Below are 27,177 nucleotides of genomic sequence, written 5' to 3' on the forward strand. Positions count from 1 at the left end.
ACCTTATTTACATCAGTGACAATTATGGGTTTCAGACACTGGAGTGGTGGGAGAAGGGAAAGTGTGGTGGGTGTTTTAGGCTATCCCTAATATTTGTGGTACTTGGGGCTCTTTTAAGTGGTGTTACATATTTATGATGACCATCAATATTGATTTGCTAGCTGAATTTTTTTTTTTTTTTGCTAGGGGCTTTACGTCGCACCGACACCTGAATTTAATTAAAGAGATTTGTAATAGTTATTTAGGGTAACAATTTATGAGCTGGAAGGAAGTCATGAAACCATAACCTTAATTTACTCTATTCAGTGGCACAGGCTTGCAAGTGGCGAGGGTGTTTTGATCACATTTCCCCATCCTTTCATTGTTACACTCCTAGTTTCACGTCATTTTCAGGCAGTAGTAAATTTTTTCGGCCGTTATTATACACTCATTTTTATTGTTATCACGGAGATTTACTGACCTCGGAATGACGTGTCAGTGATCCCAATGTCTTTATGCTTTGAGTGAACATGTCTCTATATTTTTAATTATTCCAATGCGCCATTAATTGAGATTTAAAATTGACTATATTAGCATTGCTTCCCCATAAGTAGAGCTCTAGGATGGGTACGCCAACATGGCGGACCGCGCGCTCAACTTGGCGTACTTTCTCCTGCAGCGGAGAGCTGCCATCAGCGATCCATGTAATAGAGATCAGTGGGGTAATCACATAAATGGGATTGTAAATAAAGGGTACAGATCTCTGCACATGGTTATGAGGGTGTTTAGGGGTTGCAGTAAGGATGTAAAGGAGAGGGCATATAAGTCTCTGGTAAGACCCCAACTAGAGTATGGTTCCAGTGTATGGGACCCTCACCAGGAGTACCTGATTCAAGAACTGGAAAAAATTCAAAGAAAAGCAGCTCGATTTGTTCTGGGTGATTTCCGACAAGAGTAGCGTTACAAAGATGTTGCAAAGTTTGGGCTGGGAAGAATTGGGAGAAAGGAGCTGCTCGACTAAGTGGTATGTTCTGAGCTGTCAGCGGAGAGATGGCGAGGAATGACATTAGTAGACGAATAAGTTTGAGTGGCGTTTATAAAAGTAGGAAAGATCAAACTATGAAGATAAAGTTGGAATTCAAGAGGACAAATTGGGGCAAATATTCATTTATAGGAAGGGGAGTTAGGGACTGGAATAACTTACCAAGGGAGATGTTCAATAAATTTGCAATTTCTTTGAAATCATTTAGGAAAAGGCTAGGAAAACAACAGATAGGGAATCTGCCACCTGAGCGACTGCCCTAAATGCAGATCAGTATTGATTGATTGATTGATTGATTGATTGATTGATTGTAAAATTGCATTTTTCTTTACCAAACCAAGCTATGGCAAGAAGACTAGTCTTCAAGCATTTATGTACATTAAAATTTTTCCAGTTTATCAAACACAATTTTAATATCAAGTATTACATACCTGTAAAAAAAAAAAAAATACACTCTATTGAACAAAGAATGACATTTTTCATTCAACAAGAACAGCCTCAAATTCTATTAAATCACTTAAATCATGCGTGTATATATACAGTATTGTTTACGTTGTATAAACTTGTCTGATTGGGAGCTTGGTGACAATATGAACAAGTATTAACAAATAATGATTGTATTAATATTCAATCATCACTATATTAACTTAATGAAATACTTCTGTACTTATCTACTCTGCCGAAGCATAGTCCATTGTTTCCAAGCACTGTTTCCGGACTATGGTCACGGAGATGCTAGTGGAAAGTTTTTGTAGGCACTGCAGACTGTTCTGTGGGGTGGGGAGGGTTGGAGGGGAAGCAGGGAGGAGCGAGGGAAGCATTGTGGATCCTTCCTTCTATCTACTGGAGAGGAGAGAGAAGATTATTCACCTTATTCATGTTATGTTTTTCATCAATTTTGGAGTAATGCAAGTCAATGATTTGGGTTATATAAAATATGGAAGTGAATTACAAACTTTTAAGATGTTGTTTTAATGATAAATCATACTCATCGTGCTGACCACAGAACCCCTCATAATTTGCAGGCCTCCGGGCTGAGCAGTGGTCACTTGGTAGGCCAAGGCCCTTCGGGGTTGTTGTGCCATGGCATTTGGTTTTTGTAATCTAAAGGTCATTAAGCACTAATTCAAAGAGTGTGAATGTTGCCCAGGTGTAATTTTAAGTAGGGCAATGAGGGTATATTGTAGTTTTTTTTTTCATCTCTACCGGCTTGGCTAGCTTTGCTTTGTAAATCTCAATAAATTCTTTCAATATTCAATTTTTTTTTTTCTTTTCTATTAACTCTGTTCCATTTGGAGGGGAGGAGAAATGGGTGTGCTGGGGAAGTGTTGTGGGCCATGGTTCTGTCTACTGAGAGGAAAGGAGAGGAGAGGGGTATGTTCTAATATATTTTATGTATTAGGGAGAAATTTGAGCTAATGATTTGACCAAATGAAGTATGGAATTGAATTACAGAGTTACTTGTAAGAAGATATTTGTAGTGATAAATGATAATCTAGAAAGATAGTCTTGAGTGGTGAAGATGGTGCGTAAATTTCAGAGAAATTTATTACAGATGAGAATGTTACAAGTAATGAACTTCACTTCAGTTCCACATTGACTTTAAATATCTAAGGTAAAATTCTAAAAGAATTTTATAGTATAAAGTCCACCTGTTCAATACATTTGCCATCTGATAAAGGGTCTGTCGAAAAAATCTACATAGCACATGTTTCAGCCTAGATAAGAGGACATCATCAGCTAAAATACAATCAACAAATGCAATGAAAATCTACAGTATGTTTAAAATGTTCATAGATTCAATCTTGGACGAATTTAGTTTCAACAGGTGTGGCTCCAACCGTATTTAACACAACTATTGGTTGGCTGGAGGAATACTTTAAACTTGCAAAGACTGTTAAATGTTGTCCTACTTGTCATGCTTCTGGAAAAGGAGTTAAGTTTTAAAATCCATAAAATTTCTTTATGAAGAATACAAGTATAGCCAGGATCTAAAAGTGAAACCAAAAAGCCGAGTGTGAGAATGAAAAAATGAAGTAGAAGTAAAAGATAATATGAAGAGTCTCAAAATATTACTCACTTCTCCTTTCTTTCAGCCCTGTGCTTGTAGACATCAGGTTGGGTCGGTGTTAACCTCCACACTGACTGGCGACCGTTTTTATGTTTTGGGTGGGGAAACAGCAGGTGAAGGGAGGGAGAGTGAGTGGAAGGCTGGGAGGCCGGACCAGTAACGCATGTTGTGACGGACTTAATTGAGCGATGCTTCAGATTTTTCTTGATTGTGTCGACCAAGATGTTAGTTTTTTTCTCGGATTTTGTTAAGATTATAGATGGGATTGGATTTTGGATTTAGGTTTATGTAAATATATTCTAAAATGTTTAATAAAGTTCCCGTTTTGGTTATATGTAGGATATCTAGATCTTTGTCTATGGTGGAGAATGAGTGATTGTGATCTATCATGTGTTCACTCGTAGTGGAAGATCATCTATATTTAGCCGCATTAAAATATTCTTTGTAGCGGATCTGAAAGTTCCTCCCAGTCTGTCCAAGATAACTGGCGTTGCACTACTTACACGTCAACTTGTAGACCCCTGATTGCAAATGTTTGTTGGATTTGTTAAATGTGTGTGCTACAGAAAAGTTTAAAAGTAGTGTTGTTAGTTCTAAAGGCGACACTGAGGTTCTGTTTTTTAAAAACATTCGAGATTTGGTATAGGTTATTGCTGTTGAAAGTGAAGGTGACGAAGTCTGTATACTCTTTCCTTTGTTTTTTTTAAGTGTGGTGGTGGGTTTATTTTTTTTTTATCTTATTGAGAATTCTGCCAATGAAATTGCTATTAAACCCATTAAGGCATGCTAAAGTGTGGATGGTGTTAATTTCTTTCTTATAAGCTTTCTTCGACATAGGAATGTTCAAGGCTCTATATATAATACTATAAAAAGAGATCTTTTTGTGAGAGCCACGGTGCAGTGAATCTTGTCTGATCATGTTGGTTGTCTAGGTGGGTTTTCTGAAGATTTCAAATTTTGGATGGTTTTGCTTCTCCTAAATTTAAGATCTAGAAAATTTAAAGATCTGTCTCTTTCAGATTCAACTGTGAATTATATGTAGGGGTCACAAGTATTTAGCTTATTAAGGAGGGCTGTACTCTCAGTGATACGTTGATCAATAATGGTGAAATAATCATCTAGGTATCTCGACCAATGGTATATACCTGGTTAGGAGAAGCAACAACCATCTAGAATTTAAAATCTTCAGAAAACCCAGCCAGACTGCCAACATGATCAGACAAGATTCACTGCACCCTGGTTCTCACAAAAGGATCTCTTTTTATAGTAGGATATATATATAGAGAGAGAGCCTTTAACATTCCTATGTCCAAGAAAGCTTATAAGAAAGAAATTAACACCATCCACACTTTAGCACTCCTTAATTGGTTTAAATAGCAGCAGCAGCAGCAGCAGCAGCAGCAGCAACCTATACCAAATCTCAAACATTTAAAAACAACAGAACCTCAATGTTGCCTTTAGAACTAACAACATTACTTCTAAACTTTCCTGTAACATGAACACACTTAACAAATCCAACAAACATTTATAATCAGGGGTCTACAGATTGATGTGTAACCAGTGCAACGCCAGTTATGTCGGACAGACTGGGAGGAACTTTCGAATCTGCTACAAAGAACATCTTAACGCAGCTAAATACAGATGATTTTCTGCTATGAGTGAACACATGAAAAAAGATCACAATCACTCATTCTCTACCATAAACAAAGATCTACAAATCCTACATATAACCAAAACGGAACTTTATTAAACATATTAGAATATATTTATATAAACCTCGATCAAAAATCCCATCCCATCTATAATCTTAATGAAATCCAATAAAAAACGAACATCCTGGTTGACAAAATAATTGAGAAAGATCTGAAGCAACGCTCAATTAAGTCTGTCGCAACATGCATTACTGATCTGTCCCCCCATCCTTCCACTCACTCTCTCTCTCCTATCACCTGCCCTTTCCCCCACTCAACACATCAGAACGGTCGCCAGTCAGTGTGAAGGTTAACACCGACCCAACCTGATGTATACAAGAACAAGACTGGAGGAAAGAGGAATTGAAAAATATTTTTTATGACTCTTCATATTACCTTTAACTTCATTTTTTTGTTCGCACACTCAGCTTTTTGGTTTCACTTTTAGATCCTGGCTATACTTGTATTCTCCATGAAGAAATTTTATGCATTTTAAAACTTCACTCCGTTTCCAGAAGCATGACAAATAGAACAACATTTAAAAGTCTTCACAAGTTTAAAGTATTCCTCCAGCCAACCAATAGTTGTGTTAAATATGGTTGGAGCCACACCTGTTACAATTAAATTCATCCAAGATTGAAGCTATGAACATTTTAAACATAGATTTTCATTGCATTTGTTGATTGTATTTTATCTCCAGTTTTTTAGGTATCATTGTTTTTGTATATGTCTTTCATCTCTGTGTTATTTTGGCTGATGGTGACCTGTAGGGTAGGTCAAAACATGTGCTATGTAGATTTTTTGACAGACCATTTATCAAATGGCAAACTTGTATTGAACAGGTGGACTTTATACAATTAAATACTTTTAGAATTCTACCTTAGAGAGATATGAATATCCTAAGCCACAATCCAGACATTTAAACCAGAGATTTCCTCCTGTGGGACTCATTAAGCACTAATGCAGAAAGTGTAAATGTTTTTAAGATATTAAGTAAGTAGGGTGAAGAGGGTGGAATAAAAGTGCGTATGGTCATTTAGGTCGGTTTCATTAGTTTCTTAACTTTTTTTTTACTGTGTACATTTCAATTGCTTCCTTAATATTCAAGGATTTACTTTTATTTTTAATGTGTGAAATTTTTAGATCCATGTTAATGTCTGAAATGGTGTAAACTGTCATACATGTGCTCTCCAAAGACTGAATGCCGATTGTATCTGATCATGTTTTTGTGTTCTTTGAATCCTGAATGGAAATTAAGTCCTGTTTGGCCTATATATATGTGGCACTGCAATTAGGTTCTTGGTACTTTAGTTCACAGACTCCTGACTTTGAGAAAGCATCTTTTTTGTTTTGGATGAATTTGCTGATCTGTCTCTGCAGAGTGTTGTTAATTCTAAAGGCTACTTTTAGACTTAACGTAGTTGAGAATCCGTATTTTTCTCTTTCATGTGTGGTTTTCCAGGCATTTTTCTTTGGTTTATTTATTTTAGTTTGTCCACTGTGCCCGGAGGGTGGTTGTTTTCTTTCACGATTTGTTTAATTATTTGTACTGATCATTGAAATCCATTATTCTCATTTGTATGGAAATAGCTATGTGTATTCAGTCCTGCTACTTCGTGTGTGTATGGGTGTTTCGATTCATTGTCAAGTCATCTACATATCTGCTCCAGTGTAAGGTCCTATAGAATGCTGGCCGGTTAAGAAAATGTTTTCGAAGTTATTTAAAAAAAATGTTGGCTATTATAACTGACAGTGAGCCCATGGCTAACGCTTCTTTTTGACCAATAGGATTTTGTTATTAAATGTAAAGCAATTTTGGTTTAACATTTTACTGAGAAGGTTAATAACTTCCTTGGTTTCTTTTAAGGAAGTGTTCTGTATTATAAGGTTTTCTATAATTTTAATGGATTCATCTATTCGTATATTTGTGTACATGTTGGTGATGTTGAAGGATATATTACATACATACATACATACATACATACATACATACATACATACATAATCATTATAGACTGTTACTTTTCAGCATTCAGTCTGCAAGCCTCTGAGAATTTAATGAACGTCACCACAATCCTCGATTTGCAACTAGTGTTGTGGCCTCATTTAGTTCTATACCTCTTATCTTTAAATCGTTAGAAACCGAGTCTACCCATCGTCGTCTTGGTCTCCCTCTACTTCTCTTACCCTCCATAACAGAGTCCATTATTCTCCTAGGTAACCCATCCTCCTCCATTCGCCTCACATGTCCCCACCACCGAAGCCGGTTTATGCGTACAGCTTCATCCATCGAGTTCATTCCCAAATTAGCCTTTATCTCCTCATTCTGAGTATCCTCCTGCCATTGTTCCCACATGTTTGTACCAACAATCATTCTTGCTACATTCATGTCTGTTACTTTTAACTTATGAATATGATATCCTGAGTCCATCCAGCTTTCGCTCCCATAAAGCAAAGTTGGTCTGAAAACAGACCGATGTAAAGATAGTTTCGTCTGGGAGCTGACTTCCTTCTTACAGAATACTGCTGATCGCAACTGCGAGCTCACTGCATTAGATTTACTACAACTTGATTTAATCTCACTATATTACCATCCTGGGAGAACACACAACTTAAATACTTGAAATTATCGACCTGTTCTAGCTTTGTATCACCAATATGACATTCAATTCTGTTGAATTTCTTACCTACTGACATCAATTTAGTCTTCGAGAGGCTAATTTTCATACCATACTCATTGCACCTATTTTCAAGTTCCAAGATATTAGACTGCAGGCTTTCGGCACAGTCTGCCATTAAGACCAAGTCGTCAGCATAGGCCAAACTGCTTACTACATTTCCACCTAACTGAATCCCTCCCTGCCATTTTATACCTTTCAGCAGATGAGCCATGTAAACTACCAACAGCAAAGGTGAAAGATTACAGCCTTGTCTAACTCCTGTAAGTACCCTGAACCAAGAACTCATTCTACCATCAATTCTCACTGAAGCCCAATTGTCAACATAAATGCCTTTGATTGATTTTAATAATCTACCTTTAATTCCATAGTCCCCCAGTATGGCGAACATCTTTTCCCTCGGTACCCTGTCATATGCTTTCTCTAGATCTACGAAACAAACACAACTGCCTATTACTCTCATAGCATTTTTCAATTACCTGGCGCATACTGAAAATCTGATCCTGACAGCCTCTCTGTGGTCTGAAACCACACTGGTTTTCATCCAACTTCCTCTCAACGACTGATCGCACCCTCCCTTCCAAGATGCCAGTGAATACTTTGCCTGGTATACTAATCAATGAGATACCTCGATAGTTGTTGCAATCCTTCCTGTTCCCTTGCTTATAGATAGGTGCAATTACTGCTTTTGTCCAATCTGAAGGTACCTTACCAACACTCCACGCTAATTTTACTACTCTATGAAGCCATTTCATCCCTGCCTTCCCACTATACTTCACCATTTCAGGTCTAATTTCATCTATTCCTGCTGCCTTATGACAATGGAGTTTATTTACTATCCTTTCCACTTCCTCAAGCATAATTTCACCAACATCATTTTCCTCCTCCCCATGAGCTTGGCTGTTTGTAACACCACCAGGATGATTTCCTTTTACATTGAGAAGATGTTCAAAATATTCCCTCCACTTCTCCAGTGATTCCCTGGGATCTATTATGAGTTCATCTGAATTACTCAAAACACTGTTCATTTCCTTTTTCCCTCCCTTCCTAAGATTCTTTATTACTGTCCAGAAAGGTTTCCCCTGCTGCTTGACCTAGCCTTTCCAGGTTATTTCCAAAATATTCCCATGACTTCTTTTTGGATTCAACAACTATTTGTTTCGCTCTGTTTCATTCATCTACGTACCAATCCCTGTCTGCCTCGGCCCTTGTTTGGAGCCATTTCTGATAAGCCTTCTTTTTACGTTTACAAGCTGCTCTCACTTCATCATTACACCAAGATGTTCGCCTTTTCCCATCTTTACTCACAGTTGTTCCTAGGCACTCCCTTGCTGTTTCTACTACAGCATCCCTGTATGCCACCCATTCACTTTCTATATCCTGAACCTGCTTACTGTCTACTGTTCGAAACTGCTCACTATTCATATCCATGTACTTCTGTCTAATTTCCTCGTCCTGGAGATTTTCTACCCTTATCCGTTTGCAGACAGATTTCACTTTCTCTACCCTAGGCCTAGAGATACTTAGTTCACTACAGATCAGATAGTGGTCTGTATCATCGAAAAATCTGCGAAAAACTCGTACATTCCTAACAGATTTCCTGAATTAAAAGTCTGTTAAGATATAGTCTATTATGGATCTGGTACCCCTAGCCTCCCATGTGTAGTGGTGAATAGCCTTATGCTTGAAGAATGTATTCGTAACAGCTAAACCCATACTAGCACAGAAGTCCAGCAAACGCTTCCCATTCCCATGAGCTTCCATATCTTCCCCACAGTTACCAATCACCCTTTCGTATCCTTCAGTTCTATTCCCAACTCTCGCATTGAAATCGCCCATTAGCACTATTCTATCCTTGCTGTTGACTCTGACCACGATGTCACTCAATGCTTCATAAAACTTGTCAACTTCATCCTTATCTGCACCCTCACATTGTGAATACACGGACACAATTCTTGTCCTAATTCCTCCCACTGAAAAATCTACCCACATCATTCGCTCATTTACGTGCCTAACAGAAACTATGTTGCGTGCAATGGTATTCCTGATAAAGAGCCCTACCCCAGACTCTGCCCTTCCCTTTCTAACACCCGTCAAGTACACTTTATTATCTCCCACCTCTTCCTCATTATCTCCCCTTACCCGAATATCACTTACTTCTAGCACATCCAGATGCACCCTCTTTGCTGACTCAGCCAGTTCTACCTTCTTTCTTCCATAAGCCCCATTAATATTGATAGCACCCCATCGAATTCCATTTCGTTCGCCAAGTTGTTTCCAATGAGTCCCTCGCCTGTCAAATGGGAGTGGGACTCCATTACTCCCATAGGTCCGAGGCTTGCTGAAAGTGTTCTGAGCTCGGTAAATTCATGAAGCAGGATGCTGCCCTACTCGCACATAGTCCAAGTGAGGATCTCTCCTCTAACGGGTTATGGACCACCGGTGAATTGCATAGTCCTAGCCGCCTGAGCACAAGGAGGGCCATGACTCAGGATATGTCCGAGAATCCCACTTCCATTCCATAGCAACTGGTATCCTGACTCTCAGGACCACTTACGAGGCCACTCAGCTGTTGCCCATGGTTCACGAACTAGGACGTGATTACAGTAACCCACAAACATGAACCACATTAACTTGCATTACTCCATGAAACATAAAATACATTATTATATAAAGAAATTAAATAACCTTCTCTCCCCTCTCTAATATATACCAGGAAGAATCCACAATGCTCCCCTCGCTCCGCCCCTGCTTCCCCTCCCCTCTCTGCAGAACAGTATGCTACATTATAACATACGGGGCGAGTTGGCTATGCAGTTAGAGGCGCACGGCTGTGACCTTGCATCCAGGAGATAGTGGGTTCGAATCCCACTGTCGGCAGCCCTGTAGATGCTTTTCCGTGGTTTCCCATTATCACACCAGGCAAATGCTGGGGCTGTACCTTAATTAAGGCCACAGCCGCTTCCTTCCAACTCCTAGGCCTTTCCTATCATATTGTCGCCATAAGACTTATCTATGTCTGTGCGACATTAAGCCACTAGATAAAAAAACCCATTATAACATGAAGGAAATAACCTCTCCCCTCTTCAGTAGATAGAAGGAAGGATCCACAATTCTCCCCTCATGCCTCCCCTGCTTCCCCTCCCTGTGAAACAGTATTCAACGTCTACAAAAACTTTTCACTAGCCTCTCGATGACCACAGTCCGGAAACTATTTGGAAACAACGCACTGTGCTTTGGCAGATTAGGTAAGTACAGAAGTATTACACTAAGTTAATACAGTGGTCGTTGATTACTAATACAATCATTATTTGTTAATAGTTGTTAATATTATCACCAAACTCTCAATCATAGACAGGTTTTTGCAACGTAAACAATACTGTACATATAGACGCATGATTGAAGATTTGATAGAATATGAGGATGTTCTCATAGAACGAAACATTTCATTCTTGTTTTAATAGTGTGTATTTCTTTTTACGTTATGTTATAGTGTTGTAAATTATATTGAAATTGTGCCTTTGAGAGACTGGAAAGCTTTTATGTCATAACTAAGTTGACAATGGAAAATATGACTTCCTTCTTAACAAAAACTCCAAGCATGTAGGTAAATTTGCTTTGCATCAGGAAGGCTACAACCACAGTGAATAATCAATATCTATGATTTTTTTTGTCTCAGAGGAACCCGAAGGCCAATGCTACTATGCTGGATAATGATTGCATGGCAACCATACGATGTCTTATGTCTACCAAAACAGTAAGAAGAATGTTGCTTAATTCCCATCTTTACTCTTACCAGATGACAACTCTCACATTTAGTGCATAAGCACTAAGAATGCCTTTCTTATCAATTCCAAATTGGTCCCCTTGCTCACTGGTATGCATTGTACAAACTAAAACAAGGTGGTTTTGGACACCCAAAACTATGAAATCAGGGCCTATGCAGAATATTCTCTGAGAAGCGTATCAAATCAAACTAGCTAGCTTGATCAGCTGATGGATGGTAGGTCAATAAGAACAAAGCCATGTATCACTGCAAGTTAATGAGTTACTACTGGATGCTGAAAGTAGCTGAAGTTGCCATGCAATAATAGAAACTGAGAAACCAATACTCTGTTCGTAACTAGACATCCGTTTGTTTACCAGCAGGTGAGTAACGAGCATTACAGATATAATACTAATGTAAATGGTCCATTATTGGACATTATAAATTTTCCAGCTAACTCATTCCTGGTTGCCAGCGTTTTCCCCTAGTGTGCTAAGTTGGGCTCATCAGTTGGTAAATAGCACACCCACCAAGATGCATGGCTAGTGCATACTGTGGAGACCACTTCGTAGTCTAATCGGAGCCACCGGCAGTGCCAATGCACTATGAGGGACTTTGTCTCAGTACCAAAAATTGATGCCTGCCTGGCCATATTTCAGGTTCCCTATGGGAATCAACATCTACATCATCTGATGGCCAGGCAGGCATCAATTTTTGGTACTGAGACAAAGTCCCTCATAGTGCATTGGCACTGCCGGTGGCTCCAATTAGACTACGAAGTGGTCTCCACAGTATGCACTAGCCATGCATCTTGGTGGGTGTGCTATTTACCAACTGATGAGCCCAACTTAGCACACTAGGGCAAAACGCTGGCAACCAGGAATGAGTTAGCTGGAAAATTTATAATGTCCAATAACAGACCATTTATATTGGTATTATAATTTTACCAATTCGGGACAAATATTTCAGGTTCCATATGGGAATCAACATTATATCATTACAGATATGTCGAACTATTCAGGTTATAGGTAGCAAAGCAACTTTTGATGTGGATACAGAGATGTCATTCCGATACAGTTTGGACTTAGTTCTTTTTATAACCATTGGTTGGCTATATATACTGTAGCTTAGACAGCCTATCATTCCCTCTCACTTGAAAGAACTGAAATAAAATATTTGAACAGGGTGAGAAATCAAATCCAAAGATCTTGTCACCCGGCGGCCCCAGGTTCGATTCCTGGCCGGGTCAGGGTTTTTTTAGTTGTAAATGATTTTTATCCCTGGCGTGGGGACTGGGTGTTTGTGTTTTCCTTAATGTTCCTTTCCTCACATTCTACACTTTACACTACCGCAATTTCCAAATACATGCAGTTTCCTAACATATAGTGCAAGTAGGGGCAAAAGATCTTTCTAGATCGACGCCCCGAACAAATAGCATTTTTTAAAAAAGTATCTCGCCAAAAAAAGAGGTTTCTAGGAATGTTCTGTGATTTCCGAGTCTGGGTTTCAGTGAACAGGAAAGAAAAAAAAAATCTGACAAAAAATATAGTTTATACAGAAAATACTGGACAAAATTTACAGATGACCTGCCAGCTAAGACTTCTCAAGTATTACCAAACAGCTGTTAACCTACTTGAAACTGTCATAACAGGATGAATGATACAGAATATCCTACATTTTATATATTACTTACTACCTATTAGAAATGTACATGTAATAAAATGTATCCTTCACTAAGAGATGGAACTGTTATGAATATTAGAGGTACAGGGAATAATTCATCTGCCCTGACACTACAAGTAATACTGATACAATAAATGCATACAGCTGCTTCTCTGCACAAAGAAACAACCCCAAGAACAAAATAAATTGATAGAAATATGTTTAGTCTTCCCAAGACAGTACCAGAAGGGCAAAGTCCTAAGAAATTACTAGGGATCACTCCTAATTTCTACATTGGTCAGGTAACATAACTGATACACACACATCTACACGGAGGTCAAATTTTTCAATTAATGACTGAAATAGCTACACATTTGGTTTCAAAGCTCATAAGTCTTGTTCATTTAAAATTCACTACTGTCTCAGTAGAAGAAAAGTTGCACTATAATAATTCATAATCACCCAATAAAGTTAAAGAAAAACACACAGAACATAAAAATACTCAAACTGCAAGAAGTAATTCATTAACACTTGTGTACTGTATCATATCAAAAATGAAGTTCTAAGTAGGAAGGGGTTAAATACTGGATTCCCCACCTTATCAATATAATAATCACAGCACATACAATGACTATTTTAAATGCTTGTATCAAAATTTGAAAAATCAAGAAATATCTAGTTATTTCCTGCCTTTGAAGTACAGTAGAGCCCTGATTATTTAGACCAGACCTCCACAAACTTACAGAGCATGAAGTTTCTTGCACCTTCCTTTATTCTTTCTTTCTTTCCTTCCTTCCCTCCTTCCTTCCTTCCTCACTACTCATTACATTACATAATCCAGCTCATGAGAATCATCATCATCATCATCATCAATAGTGGCCTGTGACAGCAAATGATTCTAGTTAACGGAATTCACAAGAGAAAATATTGTCTCCTCTATTCGTCCCTTTTAGAGCTTTACAAAATTAACACTCCTTGTGGATATCATTTTCGTTACAACAGTGAAGCTGGACAGGATTTACAATTACCCCCCACCCCTCCCCAGCGCCGGCATGGTGCAAAAGCCCAGAAGGGCCATTGCCTACCAAGCGACCGCTGCTCAGCCCAAAGGCCTGCAGATTACGAGGTGTTGTGTGATCAGCACAACAAATTCTCGCAGTGTTATTCCTGGTTTTCTAGACCAGCACGATTTACAATATCCGTGCTTTAATCAATTTTCAAGTTGAATTTGAGACTACAGTAAAGGTGTGTTAATAATTGTATTTTTATATCAGAGGACAATGCATCAAAACATCAAGCCACTGTATCTCGATGATGATTGTTTAAAGGGGCCTAATATCCAGGTCATCAGCTCCTAATGGTACGAAATGAGACTAAATGTAATAACAAATTAAAACTCCAAAATCTTACACTGACCAGAATTCAAAACATGAGGACGAAGAATGAATGAATGAATGAATGAATGAATGAATGGATATGAATTTAAAACCATCAGTGGATCTGACCCGCAATGCCTCGCATTCACGGAAATTGACATAAAAATAGAATTAATGACCAAGGGACTGCTTCTATAGCACAATACTGAATCGATGATTCTTGTAGTCTAAAGAGGTCCAAATTCCAAATCATCGGCCCCTCATAATGGTACTCATTGCTAGGAAAGTAGAACCATGGGATTTGTCATGTTGCGGTACTAATCAAAAGTAGCGTAGACTCGTGGTATTCCACACATTATTGTACTACTCACAAGTAATGAAATTCGCACATGTATTATAGACCTATGGTATTTCGCACATTGCGGCGCCATTTACAGGCAACACAAACCTGTGGTGTTCATCATATAGGTGTACTACCCACAGGAACTCTCGCTATCCCGTGGTGTTCCTTATACAATAGGTCAACTGGCTTATTGCCATTGTACTACAATTGCAAAAAGTTGGCGCTATAGGTGGTAGGTTTGGATCTGAGAGGACACTGAGGTAATCCGTAACTGGTGTAGTCAAATTGCCAGCCTTTCAGGTCAGCAATTGTGAAATTGTAAGTAAGGTAGTGCATTTCTATGAAAGTATTACTTTGAATAGGAGTGGAAGAACTTCTTGCCAGGCTTACCGCACTAAGAATCTGAGGGTACCAGTAATTGTTCAAAAATAAGATGAAGTTTTTAATATCATATATGAACTTCCAATCTTAGGCCTGCTTCGTTAGATTACTCTCCCTCGCCCCCACACTGTATGGAGCACTGATGTAGACTGAATGGGCCAAGGACAACCTGGATAATTTGGAGGGTGAAACTGCTGCATGATTTTGATTCAAGTGTCGTAGTAATCTAGAGAGATGTTACATAAGTTTTATACGTAATAGAGTACAGTACAATATAGAAAAGACTTTAAATAATGTTTATACTGTATATTTAAGAAAAAATAAATTCTCTCTCAGTAGTACATAATCTCCTGTTTCTGGAGAAACTATGTTCTTATTCGACTGTTGTGTTCTTTTCCTTGATGTAACATTTCCCCATATCCACAGTAGAATTAGACCAGCAGCTGGCATCTCGCTCTGCTCTTATGTATGCAAGCACTCCTCCGAGGAATATCAGTCCCTATGAGCAAGTTATGCAGATGGATTTTTATTGTATCATGATTACACTGAATTTCATTGAATTCTCTCACTCCCTGGTATGTTTTCCAAGAATACATTTATTTTACAGTTTTCATCATCCTTGTGTTACCAGCTTTCAATGACCTAAATTTCATCCAAATTATCTTTTTGTGGTCTAGCAATTTTCTCGTGATCTAATCCGAGTTATTGGCAGAATCTTGACCCATCCCTATCAAATCCACGAAACCACATAAAACTTGTCCACTTGTTTCAAAGCTTCAACCAGTCCTCGTCTTTCATCTACCGCCATGGTCAGGATGGTTAATAATTTTTGCCAATACTTTCTTGAGAGATTCTAAGACTCTCTAGTCAATTTGCTGATACAAGGAAGTAATACTGGGTGGTAAGGAAACTGCACGTATCTTGCAGTCTCTAAGATCTTCTGAAATAAGATGCGATGGTGTGTTATCGAGAATCAGCATCGTTTACTTGGGTGGATTTTAAGACACTAAAAATTTCTCTAATGATGGTACTAACAGTTTTACACCATGCAGTAAATATATATGAGAGTTCATCCAGATACTGGCTTGGTTGGTGTACCACACTGGAAGGGAAATGTCTCTTTTCTTAAAAGCTCTCTGATGTTTTGATTTCCAATTAGAGTGAGGGGAAGCTTGTATGTTCCACTTGTGTTATTACAGGCTAGTACAGTTACTCTATCTTTGCTCTCTTTTGCAATCAGAAAAAGCAGGTTCTTGTATAGAAGCTAATGTTTTAGTAGGTACAGCATATCTGCCAACTGTCCAAATGACCTATCAGTAAAATCCCCATACGTCAAAATACGCGGGAACCCAATGCACCAAAGCATGGAAAAACACGACAAAATACATGTATTTTCTTCACTTCAGATAATTATGAGTTAAACAGCAATATAAAACTACATGCAACAAATGATATTATAAGGAACAAAATATTTCACCACAGTTTAACACAAACATCTGTAAAATGCATCAATGAAATCTCTTACACAAAATAATTTGTTTATGAACACTACTAATTAAAAATTTTGAAGTGAGGAGTATCTTGCTGTACATAATAATGCACCCATGTTATTTACACCATCACACACACATTTTCATTCTGATTTAACAGCTACAGTTGTGGCTTGCTTTGGTTTCTTCAGAAAGTCAATAGAATACAAGTTTTTATAACATGCTTCAGAACTTCTGGTCTTCAAAATGGAAATGGCTTCCAGAGTGCCTTTGGACATCGATGTCCTGTTCTTAATCAAGCTAAAAATTCATTCACACGCTGCTTTACTAGGTTATATGGTAAAAACAGACAGCATGAATCTAGAGATCCTCTCATATTTATAATGTCCACCAGCTCCATGGATATTCAATGACTGTGTTCATTTCGAATCATTTCTAATTTGGTTACTTACAACACTAGACAAGTCATCTATCTGAAGAGCTGCAAACTGGCTTTGGAGTCCATTCACAGCATCATCTCTTGTTTCATTTTCTCGTTTACACAAAATTACAGGAAACTTCTCCAAAAAGGTATGAACAGAAGAAAACTGTGCTTCAATGGCATCAAGTTTAGTAACCTATGCATGTTTAGCACATAGTTCTTAAAAGGGAACTTGTTAACCATGTAGTCACTGGCTGCACAGAAATAGTTTCTGACTGATGATAAAAACATTTATCTTCATCTTGCAGAGGTTTGAATGCCAATTACCAGTTCATCATCACCATTCTGATTCTGGATTGGCTGATATTAGACATCAAGCAACGCAGACCATTTAACTACACTTGGCTTGACAAACCTGGTGAGCATCTGTTTTTAATAGATCCATCATTAATACAAACAGTACAGGGATATGTGGGGAAGCACTCTGAAGGACAGTACTGATCTTATCAAATGATGGGATAGTCACATGTAAAAATGTACAAAATGCCCTGTTTAGGTCAGAGAAAAGAAACGAACAGCTTTTCTACACGAGATGTAGTGTTATTCATGTTTCTGAGAACAGGTTAGTCACATCTGGAAGAACATGCCATTCTTTTGGCAGAAGATGAGGAGGGAGAATCACACACTGTCTTCATTTCTTTGTCATCAGATCTACTGTGTCCTTTGGGAATAGTAAAAGAAAGATAAATTTGCAGAAATATTTGGAGCACACACAACCACCTCATCCATAAAAATGAAAGAATTGGATCCCACTGATCTAATAACCACCTCATCCATAAAAATGAAAGAAGTGGATCCCACTGATTTAATAACCTGTTTAAACACCTGGCTAGGGATAACCATCTTGTGCACAAATGCTTCAACAACTTTTGTTTCTTTTTCATGCATAATTTGAAATTTCCGAAGACATTTCTTTCTTTTGTCACTTCTCCAAGTAATAGAATATATCAACAAGAATCTCATCAATTTTAACTGGTATAGTTGCAGCAGCTTTTTCAGCAGCCAAGTTAATTAGATGGCAGCTGAAACCAATACCAAAAATATCCTGATAAGCTGCTTTCAAAACTGCTAGAACTCCATTTTTCTGTCCGATTATAACAGGAGCATTGTCAGAACAGAATGCCAGACAGTTCTTAATTGGCACTTTTATTCCAACTGCGACAATAGCAGGTTTCCTATGTTGAACCCTGTCAAATCCCCTTCCAATGTTGATACCAATAAAACAGTAATTACAATACTTTCTCGAGCAGCATCATAAAAAGAACCACTATGGGATACAACTTTGAATTGGTATCATTGCTTCCATCTGTCAAAAATGAAAATGAACTATTCTGTAAACAAGTAACGATGTCCTGTGTTGCAGTACGTGCCATTTCATTTAGGAGACACGTGTTTTTTGTGCGACCACAACCATACATTTTTGTGATTTCAAACGTAAGAAATATCTTTCTGAACAAAGCTCCTGCGTGGTTAGCTGCACTCAATGGAATGTGTTCCACTAAAAAAGAAGTAAAACATACTGTCTTTATTACATCGTAAACATTATCTCCAGCTTTGGCTAAAAAAACTTATTTTTCTGATTTTCTACTTTACATGATTAGTCAGGTCGTTTTTGCTATCATATGCTATGTTAATATCACAAGAGCACACGGTACAAAACGCAAATTTGTCACCTTTTCTTGATTTCAGTATACATGGGAAACAAAGAATAGGCTTCCCTAAACAACTGATAATGTTTCTTCGTAGATTTACTCATGATTACCGATAAACAATGATCATAAAACAAAATAAGCAATGAACACAATTCATGTTAATCCACAACTACATAACCTCAGCTTCGCAATACCTGGCAATAATTATGAAGTGAATTAAGCCACGACCATAATTCACATTTTTTTCGTAACTCCAACATAACCTATGCTTTGTAATTCATGGTGAACAACAAACTATTTTTTATACAGGGCGGTAAATATTATTATTGAACGAATCAATGCAAAAAACAAGCGTATGAAGAGTTAGTATTTACAAATCAATATCGATTGACTGGGATTCAGGACTCATCCCGTATTCTCAGTCGAAGACTAACGATCAGATCAATATAAATCGGAGCGATGCATCAAATATTCGCTGGTCACACAGCGTGTACTGGCAACATGCAGAAGCTTGCTCTGGTGAGAATTTTAAGAGGAGGATTTTGGTATGTAAAATCGTAACATATTATAGTTAAACCGCAAAACACCGCCTTTCTGTAAATTTTACAGATAAACCGTAAAAGTTGGCACGTATAGTAGAGGTTTGAAGTTCAACCCACTATTGTAACTGTAAAACAGGTCCTTTCTTAACCCCTGATCAATAATTCATGAAAAATTTACCTTTAACTGTCTTCTTATGGCTGCAATGACTACTACTTTCTACGAACAGCCAATTGCCTTACACCATACCCCCCCCCCCCACCTAAACAGCAATCAAGACACCCTACACTTGCTGTGAAGTTGTTTTTATTAAATATAGTGTTTTCCCAAACGTGCAAATTTCAGAGTCTTTTCCTGCAAAAGCAGTCCTGTTGGAAGTGCCCTTTTCTCTCTCTGTGGTGCAAACTGCAAAAACACCACTTCCCCTACATTCCGATGCTCACTTTTTATTGTCTTCCTTCTTTCAGTCCAATTGTTGAAGCCTGTGCTGAACATCAATTATATTTATCCTCACTCCTAATTCTTTGGATAACTTTAATCCATAATCCCCAGCATCCATACATCTTAGAACTTTCAATTTAGCTTCCAGAGAAAGCTCAATTTTTCTCTTTAGTACTGCATTTTTTGCTGATACATTCACTCTTCAACTTACGCAAAGAATGGTTCAATTTATGAACATAGTGAGCAACTAAAACCAAACCTGTATTGAAATGTTAATAACGTCGAACTAATTTTAAAATGTTATTGCTTTTTATATGCCGGCCACGTGGTGTAGGGGTAGCGTGCCTGCCTCTTACCCGTAGGCCCCAGGTTCGATTCCCGTCCAGGTCAGGGATTTTTACCTGGACATGAGGGCAGGTTCGAGGTCCACTCAGCCTACGTGATTATAATTGAGGAGCTAACCGATGGTGAGATAGCGGCCCCGGTCTAGAAAGCCAAGAATAACGGCCGAGAGGATTTGTCGTGCTGACCACATGACACCTCGTAATCTGCAGGCCTTCCGGCTGAGCAGCGGTCGCTTGGTAGGAAAAGGCCCATAAAGGGCTGTAGTGCCATGGGGTTTGGTTTTATTGCTTTTTATGTAGTGCACAATTTGAATTATTACATTTTTACTTTATTGCATAGCGATTACCAGAGATCAAATTGGGCCGATGACCATAGATGTTAGGCGCCTTTAAACAACAAGCATCAGAGATCAAATTCTGAAGGGAAAATTTTTCATGGAAAAAGGACAAAAGGGAACATTAGGTAAAAAAGAGGTAGAGAAAAAGGAATATGTTTCCCCATAAAAAAAGTGCTATTTTAATTGAATCAGTCATTTGGAAAAGGGCACATATCCACTTCTTCATATGCATGTTTTGCCATATTCCTGTAGCTGAAATGTAGAAGGGTTGATCCACATGGAAAAAAAAAAAAATCAGTGTTGAGTACTTTTGGAAGAGACATAGTCAGAAAGGAAAATATATCCTTCCAGATTTCTGTGTACAACGAATTTCAACATGATTGTGCAGCACCGAGAGTTCTTTTTTTTTGCTAGGGGCTTTACGTCGCACCAACACAGGTCTTATGGCGACGATGGGATAGGAAAGGCCTAGGAGTTGGAAGGAAGCGGCCGTGGCCTTAATTAAGGTACAGCCTGGTGTGAAAATGGGAAACCACGGAAAACCATTTTCAGGGCTGCCGATAGTGGGATTCGAACCACCGAGAGTTCTAACAGTGTTTAAGTGAATCTCCAACCTCCCAGAAATGTCAAACACTTGCCGTGTCTAAGCCAACTGGACTTTGTCCTGCTTTACCCACACTACTAGACTTAAGTCTATGATGGAAAACTTCCCATTAATATTAAAAAGATCAACGACATAAGGAAATTGATACAGTATATTGGCGATGAACATATCAGTTTCTACCATGACATTTTGAACTGGCAAACTACCGAGCAGGAAGCACTGCAAGAAGCATTCTCTCCTCTTATAAAGAAGCTATTAAAAGTTCTCGTTTTTATTCTTAAGGTACAGTCAGTGACTATAATCTATTCATTATAATGGTTATAAGGCTAGTTCTCAAAGAGGTAATATAAAATGTAGTGAAAAATAAACCTATCTTATAAGATGTAATGGACAGTATTACTGATTTTATCAAAACTATTTATATGCATTGTTTGGGATCTATTCATAATTTGATTTCTCAATGTTACAGGTTCATTGAAGAGGGACACTAATGATAAAATATAATTGAAAACAAAAGTAAAAAAGACAGGGATGTAAAATGTGCATTCAATTCCTAAGAAAATTAAATTCTGAAAAGAAAAGAAAAAAAAAAAATTTTTTGCTCTCTAAGAATGGAATAGTCCCTTTCCTGGTTGCTTGCACTGCCAAAATGCAGCTTTGGTAGTTACATGCATTCACCATTTATTCAGGTTTTTGTTTCTCCTGTAAAATTTACTTTTGTGGACATTTGCCCTTTTCCGAATGACAGATTCAATTGAAAACACACTTCAGCACATTCATGGATGCATTTATTATTTCACAACATAAGGAACATGTTGTATTTGATCACATTCAACGTACTTATGTTCAAATGTCAGATTCTGCCACTTTGAATGCAGAATCTCATAAATATCTACTGAAACCAGTGGTGAAAATTTGGATTTTATCCTGAACTCTAAATCAGCACAGTTTATTAGTTTCTCAATGTCTGTTTGCTTGTCTCAGGAAGTTATAGGTTTGCAGGAAAATAGTGCAGAATGTAACTAATTTTTTTTGCAATATTAAGTCAAAAAAGGACAAAAGTAACACACACACACACACACACACACACACTAGAGTCCCGTTAATCCAAAAGTCTGGTTATTCCGAACAGAAATATTCAATTTTTTTAAAAAAATTCACCTTATTGATAATAATAATAATAATAATAATAATAATAATAATAATGTTAGTTGCTTTACGCCCCACTAACTACTTTTTAAGGTCTTCGGAGACGCCGAGGTGCCGGAATTTAGTCCCGCAGGAGTTCTTTTACGTGCCAGTAAATCTACCGACACGGGGCTGTCGTATTTGAGCACCTTCAAATACCACCGGACTGAGCCAGGATCGAACCTGCCAAGTTGGGGTTAGAAGGCCAGCGCCTTAACCGTCTGAGCCACTCAGCCCGGCCACCTTATTGAAATGAAAGAATATATTATAGAATGAAGATTTACTTGCATTTTAATAGTCATATTTTACTAGAGTAACTTAATATACACATGAATACACCTCAAACCATCAATCACTGGTCGTTTATCTTTACAAAGTCTGTTAGTTTCTTTTGCCGTAGCGATTGGAACGTACTCAAAGATGCAGTGTTAAACTAGTGTCTCATAAACATCACATCAGTGAGCGTAGCAGCGGAGTGTTGCTCGACGTAGCGCACAGCAAGTTCTAAGGCAGCCGCGGCATCTGAATGTGACACTAGTGTTCATTGAGGTCTTCTTCGTCATCACTCTGTTCCTCATCAACTCCAGATTCATTCTCCACCGTAGCTGCAAGTAGATTTACTGGCACGTAAAAGAACTCCTGTGGGAGAAAATCCCGGCACTTAGGAGTCTCCAAAAAACTTAAAAGTAGTTAGCGGGACGTAAAAACAATAACGTTATTATTAGAAAATATTTTCCGGTTAATCCGAAAATTTTGTAATCCGAACAGACTCCGGTCCCAATTAGTTCGGATTAACGAGACTTTACTGTGCTTAAAAAAAAAGAACATGGACAAAAGAGGGAAAAAGGAATTTTAAAAAAATAATTTGGTTGGTGGAAGACAAGTCTAACACTGTAATTATTTCATGCTCAAATTTTAAAAAGGGACTACTTTTAAAATCCTCTCTCTAGTGATAATAATGAATCTATTGTAAAGAATAGCAAGGAGTGATTTCCACCAATACTGTAGGTACTGCAATTTATGCAGGTGGATGTATAATTATCAAACCACAATAATAACCTACATCACATTTAAATACAGTACAGTACTGTACCATGGTACTGAAACACTCTTGTAAAAAAAAAAAAAAAAACTGTCTGGTTAATTGGGACTCTACTGTAACAGTTACTCTTCCCAACTTCGTTTAAGTCTGCTCTTCATTTTTCACATCTAGCTTAACTATATGACCTACAATCATTCAACTATTTCCATAAACACATGTCAGGAAACAAAGATAAGCGATCATAAACCAAAATAATAATGCTGTAGTAGCTGCCCTACCTACTTCCATCACATTTCAAGTTGTCATTTGGTAATTCTTGAGAAGTCTTCAAATGTGAAAGCAATGCAATTAATTCATAAATATATGAAACTACTGAAAGCACACAATACCTTGTTTTAAAGAAAAAAATACAGTAAGTTCAGATGTCTACTACAGTATTTAGTGAAGGAATGGAGCTGAAAAGTGCAAAATATCTCAAAAGTTACAAAATGGCATGGGATATTTACCTTTCTTTTTACATTTGCTTAGCATGTACAATCAGTTAAATGCTTCAATGAAATCTGTTGGTGATATTAGACATAATTTTGATGGTTAGGTATCAGACCTCAGAACAAAAACCAGTTTTTTTACAGAAAGGTAAACTAAGTACCTCATATAACCAGTACATCAATGTGTAAGATGAGTCACTCTTCATAATCAGTACTTTACCTTGTGAGCGCCATCCTGATTTTCTTCAGCGATACTCAGTTCTTCTCTAGCGTCCTCCACATAGACTTTTGCTTTAGAGAAGACATATTCTATCCTGTCAATTAGCTCACCCTAAGGGCACCCAGGCAAAGCCATTGTGTGGGAAGGATAGTGGATAGTGAGGCAATTGGAAAGAGTAATTTTAAGATAGGGGTTACAAAAACAGGTGAAGGATTTACAGACATTGGTTATTGTGGAAAGCATAAAGATTAAAGAAGTTTAAAATGCATCAAGGCACAACAGAATGCAGATACCACCATAACCCCAGCAAGGAACACTCAAATCAGGAGCATAATAAACATTTACATACATTCAAATTACAAGAGGGAATACATTTATTAAATTACAAACACACATCAGCACAGAAAATGACAAAGGCACAACCACCAATGACCATGTTGTTAATCATTTTTACCATAGCATAAGGTTAAGAAGAGAGGCAACAAACACCAAAGTGAATAAAATTGTATATTGTGAATTAAGTATTAGTATTAAAGAAATTACCAGCAAAAGCCATTTTACCAGGACACAAAAGGAAAGAGGGAAGCAACACAGACATAATTCAGTAATAGTTTAAGAGATTCTATAAATCATAGTAGTGCAGACAACAGAGAAAGAAGCACAGATATAATGCATTTCCACAGGGCAAATTATGGTTTTGATGGAAATGTAAAAATGGAAGATCAGTGGAAAAGGTTAAAAAAAAAAAAAGAAACCAAAACATCATTAGCTACATACACGAAAGTGCTCTTACTGATAAACTTATGTTATCACTTACCCGCCTAGCTTTACTCTGATATTTGAGTGCCTTCTTAGTATCTTGAGTGGCCGTTTGGACATAGTCCACTGCATGCTCTACATGATACTCGATACGATCTATCATTTCTCCCTACAATGGACAGGGCCAGCGACAAAGAACAGAACAAGAAAACCCTTACCATTAGGAAAAAGTATTCAGAAAGATGTTAACAAATTGGCATAAACACAGCTATGAATCACATGCATTGAGCTGCAATAATAAACTTATTCATACTCTGAAAAGATAAGCAGCAGGATTCTCCAAGTCACAATCTCTCAAAATTCTAAATTTGTATTGAATGTCATCAGACGAGAATAAAACAACTGCATTATTTTAAAGGTAAAATTTGAAGCAAGGTAAATTTTAAATGTGTGACGAGACTTTGTCTTTGTTCAGTTTTAAGTTTGGATTACCACTCCACTGAGAGAACCCTGCTAGTGCATAACATGTTTTATGATGTACTTCCAATTAACACAGCAGTCAAACCAATCTGTGAATCTCTCACCTTGCTCTCTCATAGTGTAATGAGGAACATAAGAAAGAATAATCCATTACACCATTACACTGAAAGAGAGATGTGGAAAGTTATCAGATATCAATTATAAAAGTCAAAAATTCAATAAGCAATAAATACCTCTCCTCATGAAATGAGAATAATTTTCCACTAAATGTAGATTTCTCCCCATACACAAATATTCACAGAAAGAGAACTTATTTCAAAACAAGACAGAAAAATATTATATCCTGATAGAAATCTATCTCAAACACTTCACCCAATTAAGATTTTAGCAGGGATTAGTAAATAGTAATTCCTTATACAACCTATAGTTTTATACATACATGCATACATACATACATACATACATACATACATACATAATCATTATAGACTGTTATGCCTTTCAGCATTCAGTCTGCAAGCCTCTGTGCATTTAATAAACATCGCCACAATCCTCGATTTGCAACTAGTGTTGTGGCCTCATTTAGTTCTATACCTCTTATCTTTAAATCGTTAGAAACCGAGTCTAACCATCGTCGTCTTGGTCTACCTCTACTTCTCTTAGCAGAGTCAATTATTCTCCTAGGTAACCTATCCTCCTCCATTCACCTCACATGACCCAACCACCGAAGCCGGTTTATGCGTACAGCTTCATCTATCGAGTTCATTCCTAAATTAGCCTTTATCTCCTCATTCCGAGTACCCTCCTGCCATTGTTCCCACCTGTTTGTACCAACAATCATTCTTGCTACTTTCATGTCTGTTACTTTTAACTTATGAATATGATATCCTGAGTCCACCCAGCTTTCGCTCCCGTAAAGCAACGTTGGTCTGAAAACAGACCGATGTAAAGATAGTTTCATCTGGGAGCTGACTTCCTTCTTACAGAATACTGCTGATCGCAACTGCGAGCTCACTGCATTAGCTTTACTACACCTTGATTCAATCTCACTATATTACCATCCTGGGAGAACACACAACCTAAATACTTGAAATTATCGACCTGTTCTAGCTTTGTATTACCAATCTGACATTCAATTCTGTTGAAGTTCTTACCTACCGACATCAATTTAGTCTTTGAGAGGCTAAATTTCATACCATACTCATTGCACCTATTTTCAAGTTCCAAGATATCAGACTGCAGGCTTTCGGCATAATCTGCCTTTAAGACCAAGTCGTCAGCATAGGCCAAACTGCTTACTACATTTCCACCTAACTGAATCCCTCCCTGCCATTTTATACCTTTCAGCAGATGATCCATGTAAACTACGAGCAGCAAAGGTGAAAGATTACAGCCTTGTCTAACCCCTGTAAGTACCCTGAACCAAGAACTCATTCTACCATCAATTCTCACTGAAGCCCAATTGTCAACATAAATGCCTTTGATTGCTTTTAATAATCTACCTTTAATTCCATAGTCCCCCAGTATGGCGAACATATTTTCCCTCGGTACCCTGTAATATGCTTTCTCTAGATCTACGAAACAAACACAACTGCCTATTACTCTCTTAGCATTTTTCAATTACCTGGCGCATACTGAAAATCTGATCCTGACAGCCTCTCTGTGGTCTGAAACCACACTGGTTTTCATCCAACTTCCTCTCAACGACTGATTGCACCCTCCCTTTCAAGATGCCAGTGAATACTTTGCCGGGTATACTAATCAATGAGATACCTCGATAGTTGTTGTAATCCTTCCTCTTCCCTTGCTTTTAGATAGGAGCAATTACTGCTTTTGCCCAATCTGAAGGGACCTTACCAACACTCCATGCTAATTTTACTATTCTATGAAGCCATTTCATCCCTGCCTTCCCACTATACTTCACCATTTCAGGTCTAATTTCATCTATTCCTGCTGCCTTATGACAATGGAGTTTATTTACTATCCTTTCCACTTCCTCTAGCATAATTTCACCAGCAACATTTTCCTCCTCCCCATGAGCTTCGCTGTTCACAACACCACCAGGATGATTTCCTTTTACATTGAGAAGATGTTCAAAATATTCCGTCCACCTGTCCAGTG

At 37.8% G+C, this 27,177-nt stretch overlaps 1 protein-coding gene across 2 annotated transcripts in view; it reads right to left on the minus strand.

Moving 5' to 3' along the window:
• Syx1A (Syntaxin 1A) overlaps positions 1-27,177 on the minus strand; it is a 612,912-nt gene that overhangs the window by 217,539 nt on the left and 368,196 nt on the right. For both annotated transcript variants that reach the window (XM_067139643.2, XM_067139644.2), the window contains exon 8: positions 24,635-24,745. In XM_067139643.2, coding sequence (XP_066995744.1) covers positions 24,635-24,745 — 111 coding nt within the window. The remainder of the gene's footprint in view (positions 1-24,634; positions 24,746-27,177) is intronic.

This window comes from Anabrus simplex, chromosome 2, assembly GCF_040414725.1.
Source record: "Anabrus simplex isolate iqAnaSimp1 chromosome 2, ASM4041472v1, whole genome shotgun sequence".
NCBI lineage: Eukaryota > Metazoa > Arthropoda > Insecta > Orthoptera > Tettigoniidae > Anabrus > Anabrus simplex.